The 20,172-nt window shown below is 37.2% G+C and overlaps 1 protein-coding gene across 2 annotated transcripts in view; it reads left to right on the forward strand.

Annotated features, from left to right (window-relative positions):
- Nucleotides 1–20,172, forward strand: part of STS (steroid sulfatase) — a 98,341-nt gene that overhangs the window by 75,524 nt on the left and 2,645 nt on the right. For both annotated transcript variants that reach the window (XM_063305067.1, XM_063305068.1), the window contains exon 9: nucleotides 596–717. In XM_063305067.1, the coding sequence (XP_063161137.1) occupies nucleotides 596–717 (122 nt within the window). The remainder of the gene's footprint in view (nucleotides 1–595; nucleotides 718–20,172) is intronic.

Here is a 20,172-nt window from a genome sequence, read left to right on the forward strand (position 1 = left end):
ATATTATTAAGTGATATTACCCTGCAGCTCCACTGGCAATAATGTGGTCAAAGCGAGGAGTCTGTCAGTGAACTGACATGTATTTTCTTATTTAGTTATAGCAGGGAAGGTAAAACTACAGTACATTAATTTACCATATTTACCATATATATTTACCAGATTTCATTTAGCATACGAAGTCAGGAAGTAAGGTGGAAAAGAAGGAAAACTATTTGGACTTAGAAGCTTTTAGAGATCTCTTAAAATTTGAGATCTATTACGTAAAATGTAAGTTCATAATCAACTTTGTTGTGATTTGTTTGTGGGCTTAAATTAATTGATCCATGTATTTGTTGGGGTGATGGCCGTGTCTAAAAAAAAGAGCTGCAGAATTAGTAGAATTGTCCAGCAATGTCAAATGGAGGGAGGGAGAGGGGAAGGGGAGGGGAGGGGGGAGAGGTTGGGTGGCCATGTAATATATGGAATGAAATTCCTGATAGTTATATATGGTGCTAGTGTTGCATTTATCAACAAATGGAAATGCATAAGTCACTTTTTTTTTCCTCAGGGACACTATGTAGGGTTTCTACTGCTTCTGATATATTGTCTTTTTCAGAATTATTGATGGACATGATCTAATGCCCTTGCTCCAAGGCAGTGCACTCCAATCTGAGCATGAATTTCTCTTCCATTACTGTAATGCATATTTAAATGCAGTTCGGTGGCATCCAAGAAACAGTAAGTAAAATTGCCTGTTCAAATTTAAATATTTTATGTAATTTTTATTGCAGTTTGAAATAATTGGGGAAAGAGCTTTGGACTCTGGTCACAGATAATTGTTTGAAGTATGTAACTCTTTAACTTGGGAGGAGGAAAAAGCAAAGAAACCATTCAATATTATACAGTCTGATGCAAGACAGCAAAGGTTTATGTTATCACAGTACTAAAACTTTTGGAATTAGAATACATGTTAAAACTTTAGTCCCTCATATTATTAGATATATGTTCCCAAATGCAAATATATGGACAACCACCAGATACTCCATATCTCCTGTTGCTATCTTGTAGCTGTCCAAGTGTTTTCTGCTCTTGAATGTTTGTTTTGTTTTACTGTATGATATGGCATTTTTTTTCAATGAGAGCACTATGTGCAATAGAAAAATCAAATGGAAAGGAACCAGCTGATTTTACAAATTGGCAGACACAAAAACTTTCTAGTTTAAATATATGAATGAATGAATGAATAAAAATTAAAGAATTAAAACTTTTCTAACAATTAGTAAACTTTCCTTATTTTTTTTTCCTAATCAGTAAAACAAGCTTTTCTCTCTTCAGCCAGTGTTCTGCTAGTCCAATTCCATCAATAATCATGATTTTTCAAGATGATGACAGAGTAGGCCACTTTTCTTAGTTATTGTTGACTATGTGAAACATTAACACTGAAGATCAAATCACCTACAAATAGCATTAATTGGAATTGGCATTTCAGAGTTGAAGTACGGCTCCTTCTCATTGTTATTTGATGAAATAAATTTATCTTATTGCTGTATTGTTCTATCATTTCATTTTGCTGCATTGCCTAGTATCCATGAAGACTTGGCCATGCATCATTCTCACTGATCACAGTGTGGAAGACATTCTCAACTACAGGCAGATAGTTAAATGGGATACATTTAACTATACAATGACACATACAATGAAGGAAAAGCTGCTGATTAACCTTTATCGCTGTCCCAGAAAATGGGCAATAATTTACAGCTTTATTACAAAGTAAGCTCTATTCTGATCAATTGTATTTTCATCATTTTAATGCTGCTTCTACTCTTACATAAGAATGATAACTCTACCCATCACCTTGATTTTGCTGCCATTTATTGAAGTGTGCAAGGAAACTAAAAATTGCAGCATTGTTGTCCTGTCCACTAGATCTCTTAAAGCACACATGATGCTTAAGGAACATTTTTTAACATCGGAATATCTACATGTTTGGGACTGTAACTCCTATCAATTCATTGATCACGGTCGATTATAAGGAATTATTGAATGGTTATAGTCCAAAAGGACTGGAGGTATCCAAGATGGGGAAGAAGAAACTGTGAGATACAAGAAGAAACTTCTAAAACACTAGAAACCATATCTATACCTATACCTATACCTATACCTATACCTATACATGTATCATCTCTATCTATACACACACACACATAAACATACAGAACATTGTCTACAAGACTGCACAATGGTTTTGGATGAACATCTGCATTTTCAATGAGATATAACATGCCACCTTTTACTCTAGAGGTTTCCAATAAATAAGTAAGAGTAGCAAAGTATTTACCTATAATTTCCTTTTTTAAAAAAAGCATGGTGGTATGGTAAGTTGAAAATTAAACAGCAAAGCAGTAGCCATAAAAGAAAGAGGCTATAGTAAGAGTTATGCAAATAGTAAAAAAACAATTAAAACAATAAATGCAGAAGACAACATATGTAATAACAACACTTAACAGTCAGGAAACAAAGTTGTTTTTGGCTGTCAACTAGAAACTAACAAAATAGAAAGTAGCTTGTGTCCAGAGAACTACACAGGTGGATGCTGTAATGTGTGGGGGAGATGGGCGGTAATAAAAATATGATTGATAAATAAATAAATAAATAAATAAATAAATAAATATAAATGTACAGTAGAGAGGATTGTCAGTAAGCATTACATCTAAAGGCCCTCTAAGCAGACCTTAATGAAGGCTTATGAAGGAACTGGTATCCTTCATCATTAGCTGTGCTGCATGAGGCTTCAGTTGAACAATACCTGGAGGGTCACAGGTTCCACAAAATGAGCTATCATTTTCATGCTGAGAAAGCATGCATTTCCTCAGGAATGACCAATGGATACTGACAAACTGAGGTGTTTCCAAAGGGATATAACTAGGATGATAAAAAGTCTGGGAGGCATTGGTTGGGGACTTTGGGTATGTTCAACTTGAAGAAGACTGAGAAGTCAGGGATTCCTTTGCTGGGAAGTGAATTGAACAGGATTGTTCCACATCCCTTCCAACCTTTAAATTCTATGAATCAATGACTGGGCCATCACTTACTGTTTATCTCTTGCATTCTTTTTTGTTTATAATATATATGGCATCCCTTTTTCCTCCTCCTCCTCCTCTCCTTTTTATGAAAACCATGTGGGAGAAGGAGTTGGGGCAAACACATACACACATATGAGGGCAGACAGATACACACATAGTCAATACATATGAACCCTCCTTGATTGGTCCATGGGAAGAAAGTGCATACCCTGCAACACACGTATGTAAAATTAGAGTTGTTTGAAATTGAATTGAATTGAATTACAGTGTTTTTCATGTATCCTGTTGAATTTAGTGATACATTTATTGGAAGAACATAATGTTCTTTCTTTAGTTAGCCATAGTGGCGAAGTTATCTTTCTTAGGCATCTTGCAGTCTTTTGCAAGTGGGGGTCAACAACACTGCTGCAGACTTTCTATGGCCTGTTCTCATACAAAAAGTTGAATGTATTTTTCTGTGGTTGCCCATTGGGCTTTTTTTTTTTTTTTTACATTGTGCAGCTAGTATTTGTTGGCCAGATCCTATCCTTGATCTTTTTATGCTATTTTGTTCAGAAGCCTAGGCAAGGAGTCAAACATTGTTCTTGTCTCTTTCATGTGGCTTGCCTCCAGGGACAGCTTGATTGACTGGTCTCTTGACCAGTCCTGATCTTCATAAATACCTTTTCGGTCTTGGCACAATAGAAGAACATTCATAAAGAATATTCTCAAAGTACCCAAAGGTTCCTTATGTAGCTTATCTCTCTCTTGCACATTACAGTGCATAAAGAAAATGTCTAAGTACTTATTTAGCTCCTTCCTTCTGATATGTGGGTGATGTTATCGGCATGGTATGGGCATTTCAGGCAGTGTCTCAGTGACAGTTCTGTTGTCATCTGCCTTTCCAGGTTTTTTTTTTTTTCTCATTCTTCTATAATATACCCATCTGAAGATGTAAAATGCCATTGGTAAATTATTATTTTCTTAATCAGGGCTATTTGCAAGCAAGGCATCTCTGCAAAGATATTGGATATAAATCACTTAACAGCTCGAAGTGATAATTGCTTTGATATGACACTAAACGTACAGCTGCTATCAAAACGGAAATTGTGCTGAGTCCTCATTTTTTCTAAAAATTGAGCCAGGTCCTTACATTAATTTGTTCTTTGTTTGATCATCTCTGCTCCAAATAACTCTGCATTATGATATGGTTCATCAGTGAACAGAAACGTTCTATTAGCCACAATGGAGAAGGTATGAGATATTCAGCTGCTGTTCTTTTTTTGTTCAGTTGTTTTGTTTTATTAGCAGACACACATTTAATGGTTGCTGGGGAATTACTGGCATTGATGTTTAGAAGGCAGTGATTGCAAAAGTCTGATTTAGACCTAAACAGATGAACATTAAAGTAAACCTCACTTTGATTTTATACCTAATCAAATACTATATATTTATATCATTTGGAATATTCTACTAAAAGTGGTGTTCCAGCATCTACCAAGAAACTTCTGATAAAATAACAAAATTAGTGGAGACACAAAGAATAACTCAGAGACAGAGGCAATAAAAAGAGAAAAAAAGTTTAAAAATAATCAATAACTGAGCTATGAAAATGCTTAAAAGATTAAAATCCACTTCAGCTGCAAGTCAATTTAGAAGAAAAATATCCTTACCTAACAGGGCAGAGACAAAACATGGAATTTGCCTGGGAGAAGTGCCTTTGAAGACCTTTCTCATGTTCTTGCCAAATATGCCTTGACTAGCCATAGGACAAAGACAACTTTCTCTCCAGAGGCTCTTATAAACCAGCAAATCATACGGTCTTTCATATAATCTAGTCACATACTGTGTGCTCATCTAACAAACCTGTACTTTGAATTGTGACTAAACTCTACCAACAGCCTGTGAAGCTGTTATAAGAAGGAAAATGTTCCCAGTAACTAGCACTGGTTAATAGTCTGGCAGGAGTATTCTGCCCAGGTGCTCCAACTACTGTTTATCTACAGCCTGACATGGAGCATATTACAATACTGCCAAAAGGATGTAATATTTCTCCTGGTATTCTGAAACATAGAATTCCACTGACCTACATTATCTTAGTTTAACCTGTTCTCCAAATAGATAGAGACTGTAAAGTTCCCAGTCAGTCTTCACAGGATTAGCATTGTTTCCGTGTTAAAACAAACAACTGGGACTCCAATGTCTGTCCAAAGATTCACCAGCTCAGGAAGGTTGAAGGACAGCAAGACAGAGCATTCCAGTAGAATTCTTGCTTTATCTTAACCACCCATCATCAGCTTTATCTGCTCAACCGTGAAGGCTGTGGAATGAGGTCCCAAGTCAAGAGAACACATATCCAAAAATCCCTGCAATACTTCTTCCTGCAACTCAGATTTTGCTCAATCTTTATGGAGAATTCAGTTAAGCAAAGCAAAGAGTTTCATCTGTTCACTCTTGTCAGATAGGCCAAGTTGCTATTCTTATCCATGAACAAGTATTTGCTGTTGTACTTTTCCCTTAGTCATTGACTGGCAGCAGTAGTTTCAACCCACCAAGACTATCTGGATTTTCTGAATTGTGAGCTTCCTTTGAAATCTCTTTCCTATAATTCTGCTGCTTTCAAGTAACTATATTTAGGACCAAATGGCCCTAGTATTTTAAATATGACATATCAGATGCATTCATTATTGATATGCAACATATCAAAATTGACTTTTTTGAATAAACTTTTTCTCCTCCTTCTACATAGTATAATTAGCAAACATTGCTCAAAATGGGTAAAAGGTATGTGCATTACATTTACATCAATAAAATCCTATTATTAAAAAAAGGCCTGATGTATCAGGAGTTTGTTGAGATTAGGAACTCTGCAGCTTGGAAGAAAAAAATAAAAAGGTGTAAAAAAGAGAGAACATGGATTGTGCTGCTCATTTTTGACCAACCCTTGTTTCTATCCCATCCACCAGTGGCATCTGGCTCCCAGATTATCTCTGATAAAATGTAGGTCTTGTAATACAGAAGTTGCTCACCTCTAATTGAGTTCTACCTCTTGTTTTCAGCAATGTTCAGACTACAAGATTCTGGAAAAGCACAAAGGTGACAACTTTAATCCATCGTTTGTCCAATGATTAGCTTTCCATTTATCCTAAAACCTAATATTTGAAAAGGGGGAATTCAGTCCCCCAAGAATTTGTATGACACCCTTGCAAACCTATTTATGTTATTACTGATCTTTGGCCAAGTACTATCAGTTTAATATGATTTTTTGTGAATTATTGCTTTATTTTGTTTCATTGATGACCCTGCATCTTATGAAGAATAAAAATGTTTCTACTTACTCTATATGATTCCTGTTATATAAACTGAGATTGTGATTCCGTCCACCCAACTTTACTGTTGTTGTTGTTGTTTTATTTTCCTAAAATGAACTAAATTAAAATATTAGTCTTTTAACAGAGAAATTGCTACAACAGCTCTTGATTATTTTAACAGCTATTTTTTTCTTCTCCACAAATATATGATAGTTTTTTGAAATAGTACAGCCAAATATGGTCACACCATAAATTTATATACAAAATATTGTCATGAATTCTGACTATTTTTTTTGTCCAGCACTACACAGTAAGTTCGTTTTTATTGAGCTATTTAGATTTTTATTTAGATTATTCTTATCGTTTCTCAGTGTCACCATCAGTTCACATTTCTGTTATCTTCCTAAGAAGTTGCGACTTTTGTCCTATGTGCATCACTTTATGTATTCCTGCTTACACTAAAATCTATTTGTTATTTCACCAACTATTTATCTAATTTGAAATTTTAGTATTTATCATAGGATGCTCAGGGTTTGCCATCTTGAATAATTTGTTATCATATGCACAGCCTATGTGACTGGTTACATCTACATTTACAGATAACGTAGCACTGGTCACAAAATAGCTTCTTGAGAGGACAAGGGAATAATTTAAGTATCAGGCGTAAGCACATTATAAAGAATTTAGCCTCTAGGCCATATAGCTATATTCCCCCTACCTATTTCATCTTTGTCATGTAATGAATCTGAGCTTTAGGGCTCCTGGACACATTCGCAATTTTGGGACATATTGGGGGGTATCTTACGGAAAGGCTACCTGTTGGTGACTTGCTGATTCCCAGAATGGCTGCCATTTTGAGATAATCCATCAAAGTATAGATTTATCAAAATGTTACCTGTCAGTTCCCCTCTAATTATCCCTGCACAAAATGTTCTTTTCTATCTCTGGTTAACTTTGCCCTTTCTTTGGGCAGGACAGACACATTTCCAAACAGCTGGATTGGAAGAGATCAACATGCACACAAGTAGATAGGAACTTCTGATTTACTGTAGGAAAACCAAGAAAGTATTATGAAAGAATTCCAAAGACTGCAATCAGTGTTCAATTCTTGCACTCTGTCTGACCTCTCTATGTAATAGGATAGAAGCTACTGTCTTTTAGAGGACAGTGACAGTTTCTTCCTGTTTTTTGTTTTGGTAATTGTCAGATCTGGTCTTGGGATGTTTGACTCCCATGGCAAGTACTAGATTGCAGCCCATTATAGGAATGAGACCCAAGTCTCATTCTAAAGGAATTCTCGGAAACAAGGATGCTGCTGGTACTGATACTTCCTTTCTATAATGATGCTGAAATTACGTTTAGTAATATTTCTGCTTGCTGTATCATTATCAATAGTCTGAATACAAGGCCCACTGCTTAAAAAAACTCAGAAATCGTCTAGTAGAATCCCCTGCTTAGTATAGGATCTAATATAGTATCTCTGGTAAATGACCATCCAGCTTCTGTTTGAAGACCTCTAGACCTCATCAAATCATGCAAAAGCATGTGCTAGTGACTGACCATCAGGAAGTTCCTCCTGATGTCTAGTCTGAAACTTTCCTTGTAGGTTTTTTTTTACCTAAATGTTTTTCTTTATTAATTTTTTTTCAACACGTACATAAAAACTACAAAGAATGAAACAAAGAATACTGCAAGAAAAAAGAAAACTTAAAAAGTGCAAAACTAGTAGCTTTAGCCCATTGGTTCTGGTCTTGCCTATGGGACAATAGAGAATAAATCCACTCCCTCTACTATGTGACAATTCTTCAGGTGTTTGAATATTGCTACCATATCTCCCCTCCCTCCCCCAATTGCTGTTCTGGTATCTTTTGGAAGCCTCAGCTAATTCTGAGCTGTGGCCTTTCTAAGAAAATTCCATCAGTTTTTCAAGACTATCTTTATTCTTAGGTTGTTTCTCTTATTCAATTTCCTTTGCATGGCCTTTTTTTTTTCCTTTGGCATTTTAGAGATAATTCCATGTATCCATGCTGGCATCTTTAGAGATTTCCCATTTCTCCTTCATGTGGGAATTGCTTAGAACTGCACCTTCCGTAACTTGTTATCAACTGCTTGATTTTCTGTTTTAAAAAAAGAAGGAGGAAGCTCACTTGATTTTCATTTTAAAAAGTGGCATTACACATATATAATTTATCTAAGTGTATGAGTTGCGCTTACTGTAATCTGGTAAATGAATGCTATGATACGTTCATATGTAAAATGTCAACTGTATTTGTTATGCTTACGTTACTATACAATATAGCTGAAGCAGATTTTCTTCTGTTTTGGTTTTTATTAATTTATTTTCAGGAAAAGGACTTCTTTCCCCCTGCCTATCCCCTGAATCAATTTGCATTTATAACCTAACCTCTTATGGCACAGTAGCAATGAGAAATTGGGGATAACGTGAAATGAAATGATTTCATACAGTATACATACAAAGGGAGAATAGCAAACAAAGTATGCACTGAGGCCAGTGGAAAGTTAATAGGTGAAGGTAAGAATGCAGAAAAATTATTCCAACCAAGAGACTTGCCCTTGCACAGCAGCAAATCTCTTGGAATTTTTAATTTTATGGCAGATAAACCTTATAGGAATGGGTGTAACTTTTGCAGTGTTATCTTATGTTGGGACATATCCAGTTGTTAGCTGACTGTGTTCTTTCTGGAAATGCAGGAAATGAGCAGTGTTTATAAATGTTTCATTTGAATAATGAATAATGTGAATAGTGAATAATGAATAATAATGAATAATGTTTCATTTATGATGGTGTACTCCACCTTCCACCACCCAAAGTAGTCCCACCTTTGCCATAATAATGGGCTAGATGGTGGCACTCATATATACGCTTAATTATTTGGGCATATCTTGTGTGTCCAGGTAATACGGAGTTCATGAAAACTGATATTGTGGATATTCCAGAAAAGTGGCTGAATTAAGTTTATTTCACTTTGTTCATACTAGTTGTAGCTGCTTGGAATTGTAGCATAGCAACAAAAGGTGCCACAGTGTCCCTACCTTGCCCTTTCTAAACAAGGTGGCCAAGAATGGAACTCCTGGATGCTGTTTGAATTATCAGTAGGATGCTTTTGGGATGGCCCATAACGTCTTACTATTCCTGTGCAATAGTAAGGAAAACAAACAGCACAACTGAACATGTAATCCAAGGATAAAGATCTTTAGTACAGGAAGAGTAGAATGAAGCAGATTTTATGGAAGATAATATTTCCCACCTCTGCTAAGAACCTATTCAGCAGTGATGTTTTTAAATTCATCTGTTGCTGATTTTAAGTTTAGCTCTGAATCCATTCCAGATTAAAACAGCATATTTTTTGTGATTAAAAGTTTAGCACAGCTGGGAAGTGTTTTTCTTCTTTCTTCATATGTAAAAACTGCTTCTAGCATCTGTTTGAATTAAAGCCATCCTGAACTAAATTCGGAATGTCTGTAAGGAGAGCAAAATGTTGATAGCTCTGAATTATAATATATCAACACAGATGTTTTAAAGAGGCTAATTCACTTTTATTTAAAAACCAGCATTTGCTGTCACGTTGTAAAATACATTTGTTAAAAAAGGGCTGTAGAATTCAATATCCCGTTCTCAAGTAATTCAGCCACACATCTTCATTGGACACCATTTAGAAAGCAGCAAGTATAGGAAAATAATTAACAATTAAATAACATGTGTATGTATTTTCTGAGTGTGGGTCAGTACAGTACCTCCTAGTTGGTGGGATTCAGGCAACAGTGTGTTGGCTTCTCTAGATTAGAGATCCTAGCCATGTAGAATAGTTTAAAGATACTTAGGGTAAAACTAGGATTTGGTGTACTGGTGGCAGAATGTCTCCAAAATGAACCATACTGTCTTTATTCTTACCAAGGAATGCTTAATGTGATGCAGGTGCACCTACTTCTTTTAGCCTAGCCTATACCTTCTCTATCTTTGTATTGTAATACAATACAAAACCAATATAACAAAACACAGTCAACACATAGCTGAGGCTGGGTGTCAGATCCCCCGATCAAAGGTTTCACATAAACCCTTATCAGGGCATCTCCCATCATTTCATTCTCTCATGTTGCCAGATGGGAGGGGGTGTGAAGTTGGAGTGTAAAGTGGTTTATTATGGCTATGGAGCACATCAAGGACGCGGGGTTGAGATATGCCAGGAATACCATCTGGATGGGAGGGGGAGTGACATGCTTCATGGGAAAGGGGACTAACTAAGGGGATGTAGTTTTAAATTAGGTTTGAGTGGGAAATCTTTACTCGCAGCTTGCCTTCTGTACCGTTCATTACATTTCATTAAAACAGTTTAAAGACATCTAGCCTCTTGACTGTGTATGTGTGAATGCTTGAATGATCAGGTGCTGACACTGGGTATAGCAAATGTTCATTCTCACAACAGAATGGGCTTATCTACCATCTTAGTCCAAAGCATGAGAAAAAAAAAACAGGTCTTAATGAGTCTACAAGAGGATAATAGGCTGGAGCAAGAAGGCACATATCCCAAGTCCTGTTAGATGACACTGCTTCAAAGAAGGAACCTAGAATATGCTTACCTTCTGTGAGCTCATGGGACAGGCAGAAGTACAGGAGATAGGCAGTCCCACAGATAACCCAGCTCTGTGCCATGTAGGGCTTTATAAGTAATAAACAGCACCTTGAATTTCCTTTGGAAGTCTACTAGGACCTAGCCCATGAAATAGTGATGTCATATGGGTGTATCAAGTTTCAGCTGGGTGCTCTTAAAGGTATACCCACATATGATACATTGCAGAAATCCAACTGGGAGACATGAGTGACTGTGAACAAGGACTCCCAATTGAGAAAAGGTACAATTGGCACAAAAGATGGGAGTTGTGCAAAGGCCTTTCTGTCCACAGCTACTGCCTGCTCTTGAAACAATGCTATATGGAAGATTATGTCTTGGAAAGTAAGAAGAGTAAATGGTAAAGAACATGAATGAATGAATGAATGAATGAATGAATGAATGAATGAATATATGCCTGCAAAACTAAGAGAAAAGTGAATAATATACTACATCTGAATAAAGGTGGCCTGATTTTGTGGAGTGAAATTGATGAATGCATGCAGGGAAGTAAAGATGTAGTTTTAATTACTGTATGAATGAATTGGTGTTATGTAGATTGTTGTTTGTATGAAACTAGGAATGTATAATGGGAGATATAAGTATGTGTATAAAATACATATTTTAGTATTGTATTATTTAGGCTGAAATTCAGTGTTTTCTGGAAAGAATCCCAGAGGTCCCAGGATTCTGGGGATCTCCCAGTCTAAGAGCAGAAAGAGAGGATGTTCCAAAACCAAGTACTCCCATTTGGTTCCTGCAGAAACTTCTATAATGCTTGACTTACATGTGTTGCAATTCCAATTTTTGGAGATGCAAAAAGGGTGATGGTATGGAGACCCCTCCCTTGGTGTGCTTGATAGGTAATGCATTGGTAGAATCCAGAACTTTTCTATACCTCTGACACACTCACATAATGGGAAAATTATGCCAGCTCTCAACAACAACAATTGCAGTGGCTGTATAAATTGTAATGTTTTGTTTTTTTTAAGTCACTACCTAAATTCTAAGTGGCAGGAGTTTGAATTCCACAGAGGCTCAGCACTTTCTGCATTAAAAGATTGATTAGAAAGTTAAGATTGCTTTGCACTGTATTTTTAAAGCAAACAAGAAAAAAGTGCCTCAAAACTGTTGTAATATCATATTTCATGTATCTACTCAGGAAAAATAAGTCATTCAGTTTTAACCAACCATCTTCACATATTATAGCCCTCCATGACATGTCTGCACAGTTCCAAAAGATCTCCTGCAGCCCCCAGGAACAGTTTCTGGTAATGGTTATGGTACTGTGTAAGGAGGCTTTGACCTGATCAGGGACAACGTTGTCCTGCCAGTGAGGAATCTAGAAATTATGTGTACTGTATGTGCGTGTATGTGTAGGTGTAGGTGTGTATGAGTATCTATCTCTCATTAGACAAACTCATAAGCATGTTATGTTCTGGGACTTTACATTAATCTGAACTCAAATGTATTTATTTCAAAGGAATATAATTAAAGTTGAGACATTTCCAAGAATTTTTACTACATGTCTATAGTTGATATCTTTATGTGAAAGTGCATATTTTGGTCAAAATTTCACTGCTCCCCTGTATGCACTCTCAGAATATATAGAAACAGCAGTCCTAAAGCCACTTAGCTTTTTCTTAGTGAGAATTCTGAACAGACATGTATAGGATTTGATATGCATTAATGACTAGCTTTTAGCCAATATACTGTATTGCCTGAGTAGGTTCTTTTTTTCTTCTAAAACTGCTGAAGGAATTCATGGAGATAGAAGGAAGTTTCTTTCAAGCATTTATGAGATTAAAATGAAATGAAAACTCTTGTCAATACAATGCAAGCACCACTACTTTATCTTCCACCATAAAAGCAAATGAAATATAATAACTTGAGCTTTATTAGAAACCCTTATTCATCAAGACTGAATGCTAGGAAATGCATTGTAAGAGTGCAAGTAGACTAACCAAGAGAATAATACTTTGTTCCGATTTTATGGTTTTATGTATTGTACATTACATTGTTTTTTTTTATTCATTATATATTTTGAGCACAGGGAATAGGGAAGGCAGAGAAAAAAACTGCAGAAAGGACAGTGGAAAAAAATATATATCATAAGGAATTTGCATTTGAGGGGGCACTGGCAATCTGTGGATCAGCAGATGTACTGACACCAGTTTTCATCATCCGCAGACAATATTGCCAGTGATTGTAAATCATGAAAATGCATTTTGTTTGTAAAAAAATCCCCATTCTGGTCTGGGTAGACCAAGCATCTGATTCAAGACAAGCAAGTTTTCATATGATCAATCTGATATTATAAGACTACTGCAGTGGTGTGGCTTGTGACTCAAAGGCTGTGGCTACCAGACTCTTTTAATTTAATTAATTTGGTTTATTTTCAAACTTTCAGTTTTATTCCATCAATATTATGCGTTTTGTCTTAGCAGTGAAGGGTACAGGACTAAGTTTATTCCCATAATAAGTAGTCCATGAAATACTCCCATGGCTGAGGATAAGCTTGAACATGGTCTTCCTGATCATAGTCCAAACCTTAACCACTATACCAGACTTTCTCAACCTTTTGACCCTGGAGAAACCCTTGAAATATTTTTCAGGCCTCAGGGAACCCCTGCACAGTCAGGCTCAAATATAGGCCAGAAGTTACAAAATGATTATATTTGTTTCATGTGTATGTCTGTGTAGGCATTAACAGTGTTCTTAAACTAAAAATAATGAAACTTACCTCTTTAATGTGAAGTTGCCCAAATTTGAAATATTTTTTTTAAATAAATCATGATCTCCAGAGAACCCTTAGTGACCTCTTGTGTAAACCAAGGGTTCCATGGAAGCCTGGTTGAGAAACCATGCACTATAGCATACTGACTCTTTTAATGTCCATGTAAAACATTTCAGATTTCTGGCATAGAGTGCACAGAATAACTAAAGAGCAACTAGTTTAATTCCTTACCATGAAAGAAGTAAAAAAGTACCTATATGCATATGAGTATTTGCTTTTCCCTCCAAGTGCCTGGATTCAGTGAGTCTATAAAGGCCATGTTTCTTCTTTTTAACCGTAGAGCTGTAAATTATTGGCACAGATTTATGTGGTGGCACTATGGCCTGCTTCACTTGCAAGTGCTTTTTGTCTGTTGATTTTGTCACTGACATGGATTTTCATGCGCACAATGTGATTTTTATGCAAACATAAGTTTACTGTTTCTGAAATTCTAATATATCCCTAGGCTAATTTGAGATAAATGACTGCCACAGTATTTTGTTACACTCTCATGGACATGTGTCATGATCACTGTTGCGATGCTTGTGACATCGCAATGGCTCGCATGACAATGCAGGGAAATGGGTCCCGGGCGGATTAAGGGAAAAGGCAACTAGCTAACAAAAGAGAGCAACAGGTGCTGGCAACAAAGTATCAACTCTAGCCGGAGGCACGGAAGAGAGAGATACAATGTTGCAAAGAAGGTAATTGACAAGACCAGACCACGAGGCGCGCCCGAGCTGTCAAAGAGATTACGAACCTGATCACCCGGCAATGAACCATCACCGGCCAGGGAAGCAATCAAGGAAACGCCCGGAGCCCAGGAGGGGCTCCACGACCCCTCACCTACCGGCAACGGAACCGACGGGGCTCGGGGCGCACCTGAAGTAAGAAGGGGTGGAGCGCTGACCGGCGCGGGCTATTTAAATCCCATTCTGGCACGCTGCCCTCACTCTCAGCTTTCTTAAAGGGCACGCATACTGTTACTCAAATAAAACCAGAACCTAAGCCTACACTAGCGTCTGTGTTTTTACTGGGTAGCAGGCAGAGCCTGACAACATGTTTGTTCACTACTTAGAAAACGATTCTACCAATTAAAAGTGTTCCTCATCCTGGATGAGTGTTCTCTCTCTCTGTCTCTGCACTTTAGCAACAACAGAAGCTAGAGGCAGCAATGAATCATGTAAGCCTCTGGGCTGGTCCTCCAGCATTTTGTTCTTTGTCCAAAGAGCTAGAAGAATCAATCTACACAGCACGGGAGCTGAGCTCCATCCCTCATTATGTATTTTAATTTGTCATTTTAAAGGCCATTGTAGAGTAGTCAGGAAGATACTTGGTATGGCACACTTTGAGAGTTTTATTTGTTAAGTGTGAAATTACATAACTGTCAAAGGGGAGAAGCGTACTTCTAATTTAGGCAGATATTGTCACACTATTAACTAGAGTCTAAGAAAAATGTCTGTTAATCAACTGATGTACACTTCTACTCTATTTTCTGCAGAAGAGTGTTTCTCTTGACAGGCATGAAAAACAGTCAGGCAATAGCTTATTGATTCTACTCAATGTTATCAGAAGCATGGTATTTGTTAAGCCCTGAAAAAGAATGATTTACATCTTGACACATCCTGGCCTCATCTGATGGCTGGTGATCCTCCATCTATCCTAGGAAAGTGGCATAATACACACATACACACTCACACACAAACACACACACACACACAAACCTTGTCTCAGAGAAAGCTTGGAAGATGTAGTGCTGATTTATTTAGTTGTTCATAATGTAGTACTGGTTAGATGTTCTACAGCTGATCATCGCAAGTCAGCTAGTTCATCCAGGAAGCCAATAAGGCCTGGCTGATCTTACACGCCTGTTACTTCAAGCATAATATGAGCAACTGTTTGTTGGATTATTGATATAGCTGTTGGATTGCTGCCCTTTGCAACTTCATTATGTCCTTGAGTTTGACTGGGAACAATCAAACCCCGATTTGTTTTGTACTGACAGAAGAGACATCATACAATTGTTCAGGAAACTCATAGAAATGTCCATTCAGTGTCCTTATCTTCTTTGCTGTCAGCTAACCTCTACTTGCTAACCTACAAGTTGCTATCCACCCCAGTGCCCCTTCCCACTAGGCACTAATAGCTGGAAAAGCCAGAGACTGCTTCCTCATTGTCCACCTGCATATAAATCACCACTTCTACCTGCCAGCACAACACTTTTTAATAGAACAGCCACTCTGTAGGAAGGGGTCATTTGGTGGCTCTTGGACAGCAAGGACTGGACTTTGACCCCATGGCTGCCTTTAGGGCCATTACTGAATATATTTGGGCATCTTTTGTCTTTTTCAAAAAAAAAATTGTATTGCAGAACAGCGTATTGCAAAGACTATTAAAATGACCTTACTCTTCCTTGATGGCTGCAGATTTCATTAACGAATGGCATTTAACTGTTCCAGTATCTAATGAAGCTTCACTCTTACAGGAATTTACCAGAACAAAAGGATTATTAATTGCTGGAAGATTAATTCAATCCTTACAATGATCTTCTTAAACAATGAGATTATATACCAGTTGGGATATCTACAGAGAGCAGTCTCCACTTTAATGACCAGCCTTATAACAGTTCATCAAATTTACAGATTACAACTCTGACACCTCTTTGTGTCTGACAGCATATTATATTGGTCATTCCACTAATGCATTTTGCTTTTCTGCAATGATTAGAAATGCAGCTATTATGGTTCTGTGCTGTTGTCAAGCTTTGCTGCAGTAGCTTGCAATAACACAATGAAGAATTGTGACACAACCAAGCTACCAAATCCTGTTTTTCCCCTCTCAAACCTATTCCTATTAATCTCAGCGTGTTGTTCCCAGATAAAATATTAGAGACTCCACATTTTTCTTTTTACTGTCCTTAAAAACATCTTCTTCATAATTGTCTAAATTCTGAGAATGAAGTCTTAAGGAGGAAAAAGTTCAGAAGTTCAAGAAAGCTGCCAGGATGCCATCCTGCCATTCTGTATTAGATAGATGGGATTTGTAGTAACTAGTCAGCATGAGGTGGTAGTATTAGCTAGAGTGTTTACCAGACAGTAGTGGAGCTATTAGAGATAAGAATGGCACACAGGTGTTAGACTGGGAGAAGAGAGGAACCAGGCTCCAAGGCCATCCATCTGGGAACATCACAGGCTGGCAGTGTAAAGGTTGAGAAGTAAGCTGTTAGGGAGGGGTGGAGGAGGAGTGTTTGGGAATCTGGCATGTTTTAAAATGTGTTTGCGCATGAAACTGCTTAGTCTGCTCTTTAAATTGGTTCTGACTGCTTGTATTGAATAAAGAACTTTTCCATATCGTAATATGGCTTGTGGAGACAGTTTCTAATTCAATATCAAAGGTAGGAATAATCACAAAAGCAGTTTTCACCACCCATATGATAAGCCAGTACCTTCCAATGCTATCTCAATATCTTTCTTAATATTCAGCTGTATAGTTGTTAAAACAGTTTAGAAAATACAGTACATGAGGTATGCTACAGTAAAGGGTTCCTCAGCATCTCCAAATTGATTTCTTTCTAGAGCGGTTTGGTGGGGAGGTGCTGGATAACTTGACTCTTTAAAAAAAGAGCAGACCAAATCAGGATGGGAAGGAAAGTAATAGAGAAGTGGGATATAATGGAATTTTAAACCATCTAATTGGAAGATAGCTTGGATATCCCACCTTGCTTTCTTTACTGGATGGATCCATAAGTGCAATCTGATACCTCATGTGGTTCTTTGATAGAATTTATTTGTGCATTCAGGAGAAAATGGTGAGCAATGGCTCCTAAACAAGAATGGCATCTCAATAGCACCACTAAAAAGACTGTTTTAACTGCCTTGTTAAAAGCAGAAGCAAAGGGGCCAAGTGCATTTAGAGTGTTCTAAATGTTGGGTCCATGTTCTGCACTGGGGTCCACGTTCTGCCTTTGGGTCCATGTTCTCCTTCTTCTCATGGGGCTAGGACCCTAAGCATCCCCTCCACTAATAATTACACAAATTGAGGAGAAACAATTTGGAGGAGTTAGTTTCTAAAATAACCCAGGGCTGGGTGGTATATGACTTTATGGATTAAATTATACAGTTCAGTTATTGATAAGATACTAGTCAGACTTGAGATGTTGCCCTTGGGATGTTAGTGAACAATATGATTTCCAACACTGCCAGCTAGAGATTTATAGAGGCCAATTATATAGAGGCCAAGAAAGTTTAACATCCAGTGGCTCCCAGGTTTTCCCTTCACCACAGCATCAACTTTGTTACCTGACCCTGCTATTTTTCTAGCAAACCTTTTATATACAGCACACTTAGCTTTTCATACAGCTAATTGTTGTGCTCAACAGCCTGGGAAACTCTTTCAGAATGGTAAAACAATAAAGAATGTTGGCAATGGCCTTTCTGGTATAGCAGCACACAAGGCCTTTAAATACTGATAACTCTAATTAAAGTTAATGGTCCCTTAGAACTTCAAAATGTGCTTCACTGTCAGACCAGGGATTTTAGTTTCAGAGATCCTCTATATCTTCACTGGTATAAGAAGTTGTGTCTTGTTCCTTATTCTGTAGCAAGTTCAGCTACAAGACTTCAAAAATCATTGTATGTTAAGGCACCCAATTTAAAAAGTTCTAAAACCAATTGTTTGCCTTTTACTAAACAGCTTTCCAAATCTTTTATCATGTGTAACAGAATGTGTTTCATTAAAGGGGTAGAGAAAAGGGGTAGAGTAGAGCTACCAAGACTTCCAGTAAAAATGTGATCTTCTGTGATATGTCTTCCCCTCCTTCTAGGAGATGTGAAAATAGTACTTTGGACTGTTAGTAAAGAGGTCTGGTAATCAGGTACTAATTATATTATTCATGCCAATTTTGAGAGGATAATATACCTCATAAAAGAAGCATCAGCCTTCTTCTTCCCTCATGCATCAGCCAACTTCTGAAAAGCCACCCTACCACCCTGAGCTTCAGTTTCTGAAAAAGCTGTGGAGGAACTGGGCAGTGTGGCTTTAAGAAAGAATTTAGGTACTGTTCCTCATCAGGTGGGGACTTTGCCTGAAATCCCAGTCAAATGGGAGATGTGCAGAGAAAGATTTTAACTCCTCATATTCATCTGAGTTTCTGATATTGCTATGAGAATTAATTGAAGATGCAGATAAAGTAGAAATACGGGGGAAAATTATAATGATTTTTTAAAAAAGATAAAAGAGCTTTGGTTGCATTATATGTGGATTAAAAGATTTAGGGTCAAGCGTGCAGAAGAAATATTACTATTACTATTAGTATTGTTGCTGCTGCTATTGTTTTTTGTTGTTTGTGTTATGGAGAAATGTTTTCAACAGCTCTTAATTTTAGATTATTATATGGGGCTGCCACTGAGGACCATCCAGAAGCTGCAGTTGATCCAGAATGCAGTGCTGTGGGTAGTTATGGGCACATCTCATTATGCCCATGTAACACTGTTACTCCCCAAGCTGCACTGACTTCCATTAGGTTTCTGGATGTGATTCAAGGTGCTGGTTATCACCTTTAAAGTCCTACTTAGCATAGGATCAGGTTACTTATGGAGCTGCCTTCTCCCAAGAACATCTGCCCTCCCACATGCTCCCACAGGGAAGTTCCTTATTTTAAATCTTATCACCTTATAGGACCTAAGAAGTGTGCCTTTTCTGGGGTTGCTCCTGTTCTCTGGAACAATTTCCTTCCTGATATACAACAAGCCCCAACTCTGCTCACCTTTAGGAAAGCTGTTAAGACCTGGCTTTTGCTCCAAGCATTCGGGGCCAGTTGAGTGGAGACCCCTTTTGGTTGTTTTGCATTTTATATTTTGTATTTTGTATTTGTTATACTGTAATGTTAATATGGTTTGGTGGGGCGAGTCTCTCTCTCTCTCTCTCTCTCTCTCTTTTTGTTGCATATTTTTGTTGCATGTATGCATATTTTGGTTCACAGGTATACAAAATAATATTAGCTGGGGATTCTAATTTTATTTTGCGTCTTTTGTTGGATTGGAGCAAGATATTAAGGGGAGAAGTTATTGCCAAAGTCAGATTGATCTTCATGTAAATATTTAGGAATTTATTGTATTAGACATATAGAAAGAGTTAAATCCAAATAAACAAAAGTATACTTTTCACACTATCCAATATGAAACACGTTCTAGAAGATTATGTTTTTAATATCCCAATCTGTGTTTAACTTAGATAAAAGTAACATTGGTTCAGTTTCAATTTCTGATTGTGCACCATTGTTAATGTCATTGGTCCTGGAGGGAAAAAATCCAGTTGGTGGAAGATGCTATTTTAATATTTCATTAAAAAAAAAAAACCCTCAGAAAATCCTCAGTTTGTTGAACTATGAAGGAAAGATATATGTATGTTTTTTCCCC

Source organism: Candoia aspera, chromosome 5, assembly GCF_035149785.1.
Source record: "Candoia aspera isolate rCanAsp1 chromosome 5, rCanAsp1.hap2, whole genome shotgun sequence".
NCBI classification, from domain to species: Eukaryota; Metazoa; Chordata; class Lepidosauria; order Squamata; family Boidae; genus Candoia; species Candoia aspera.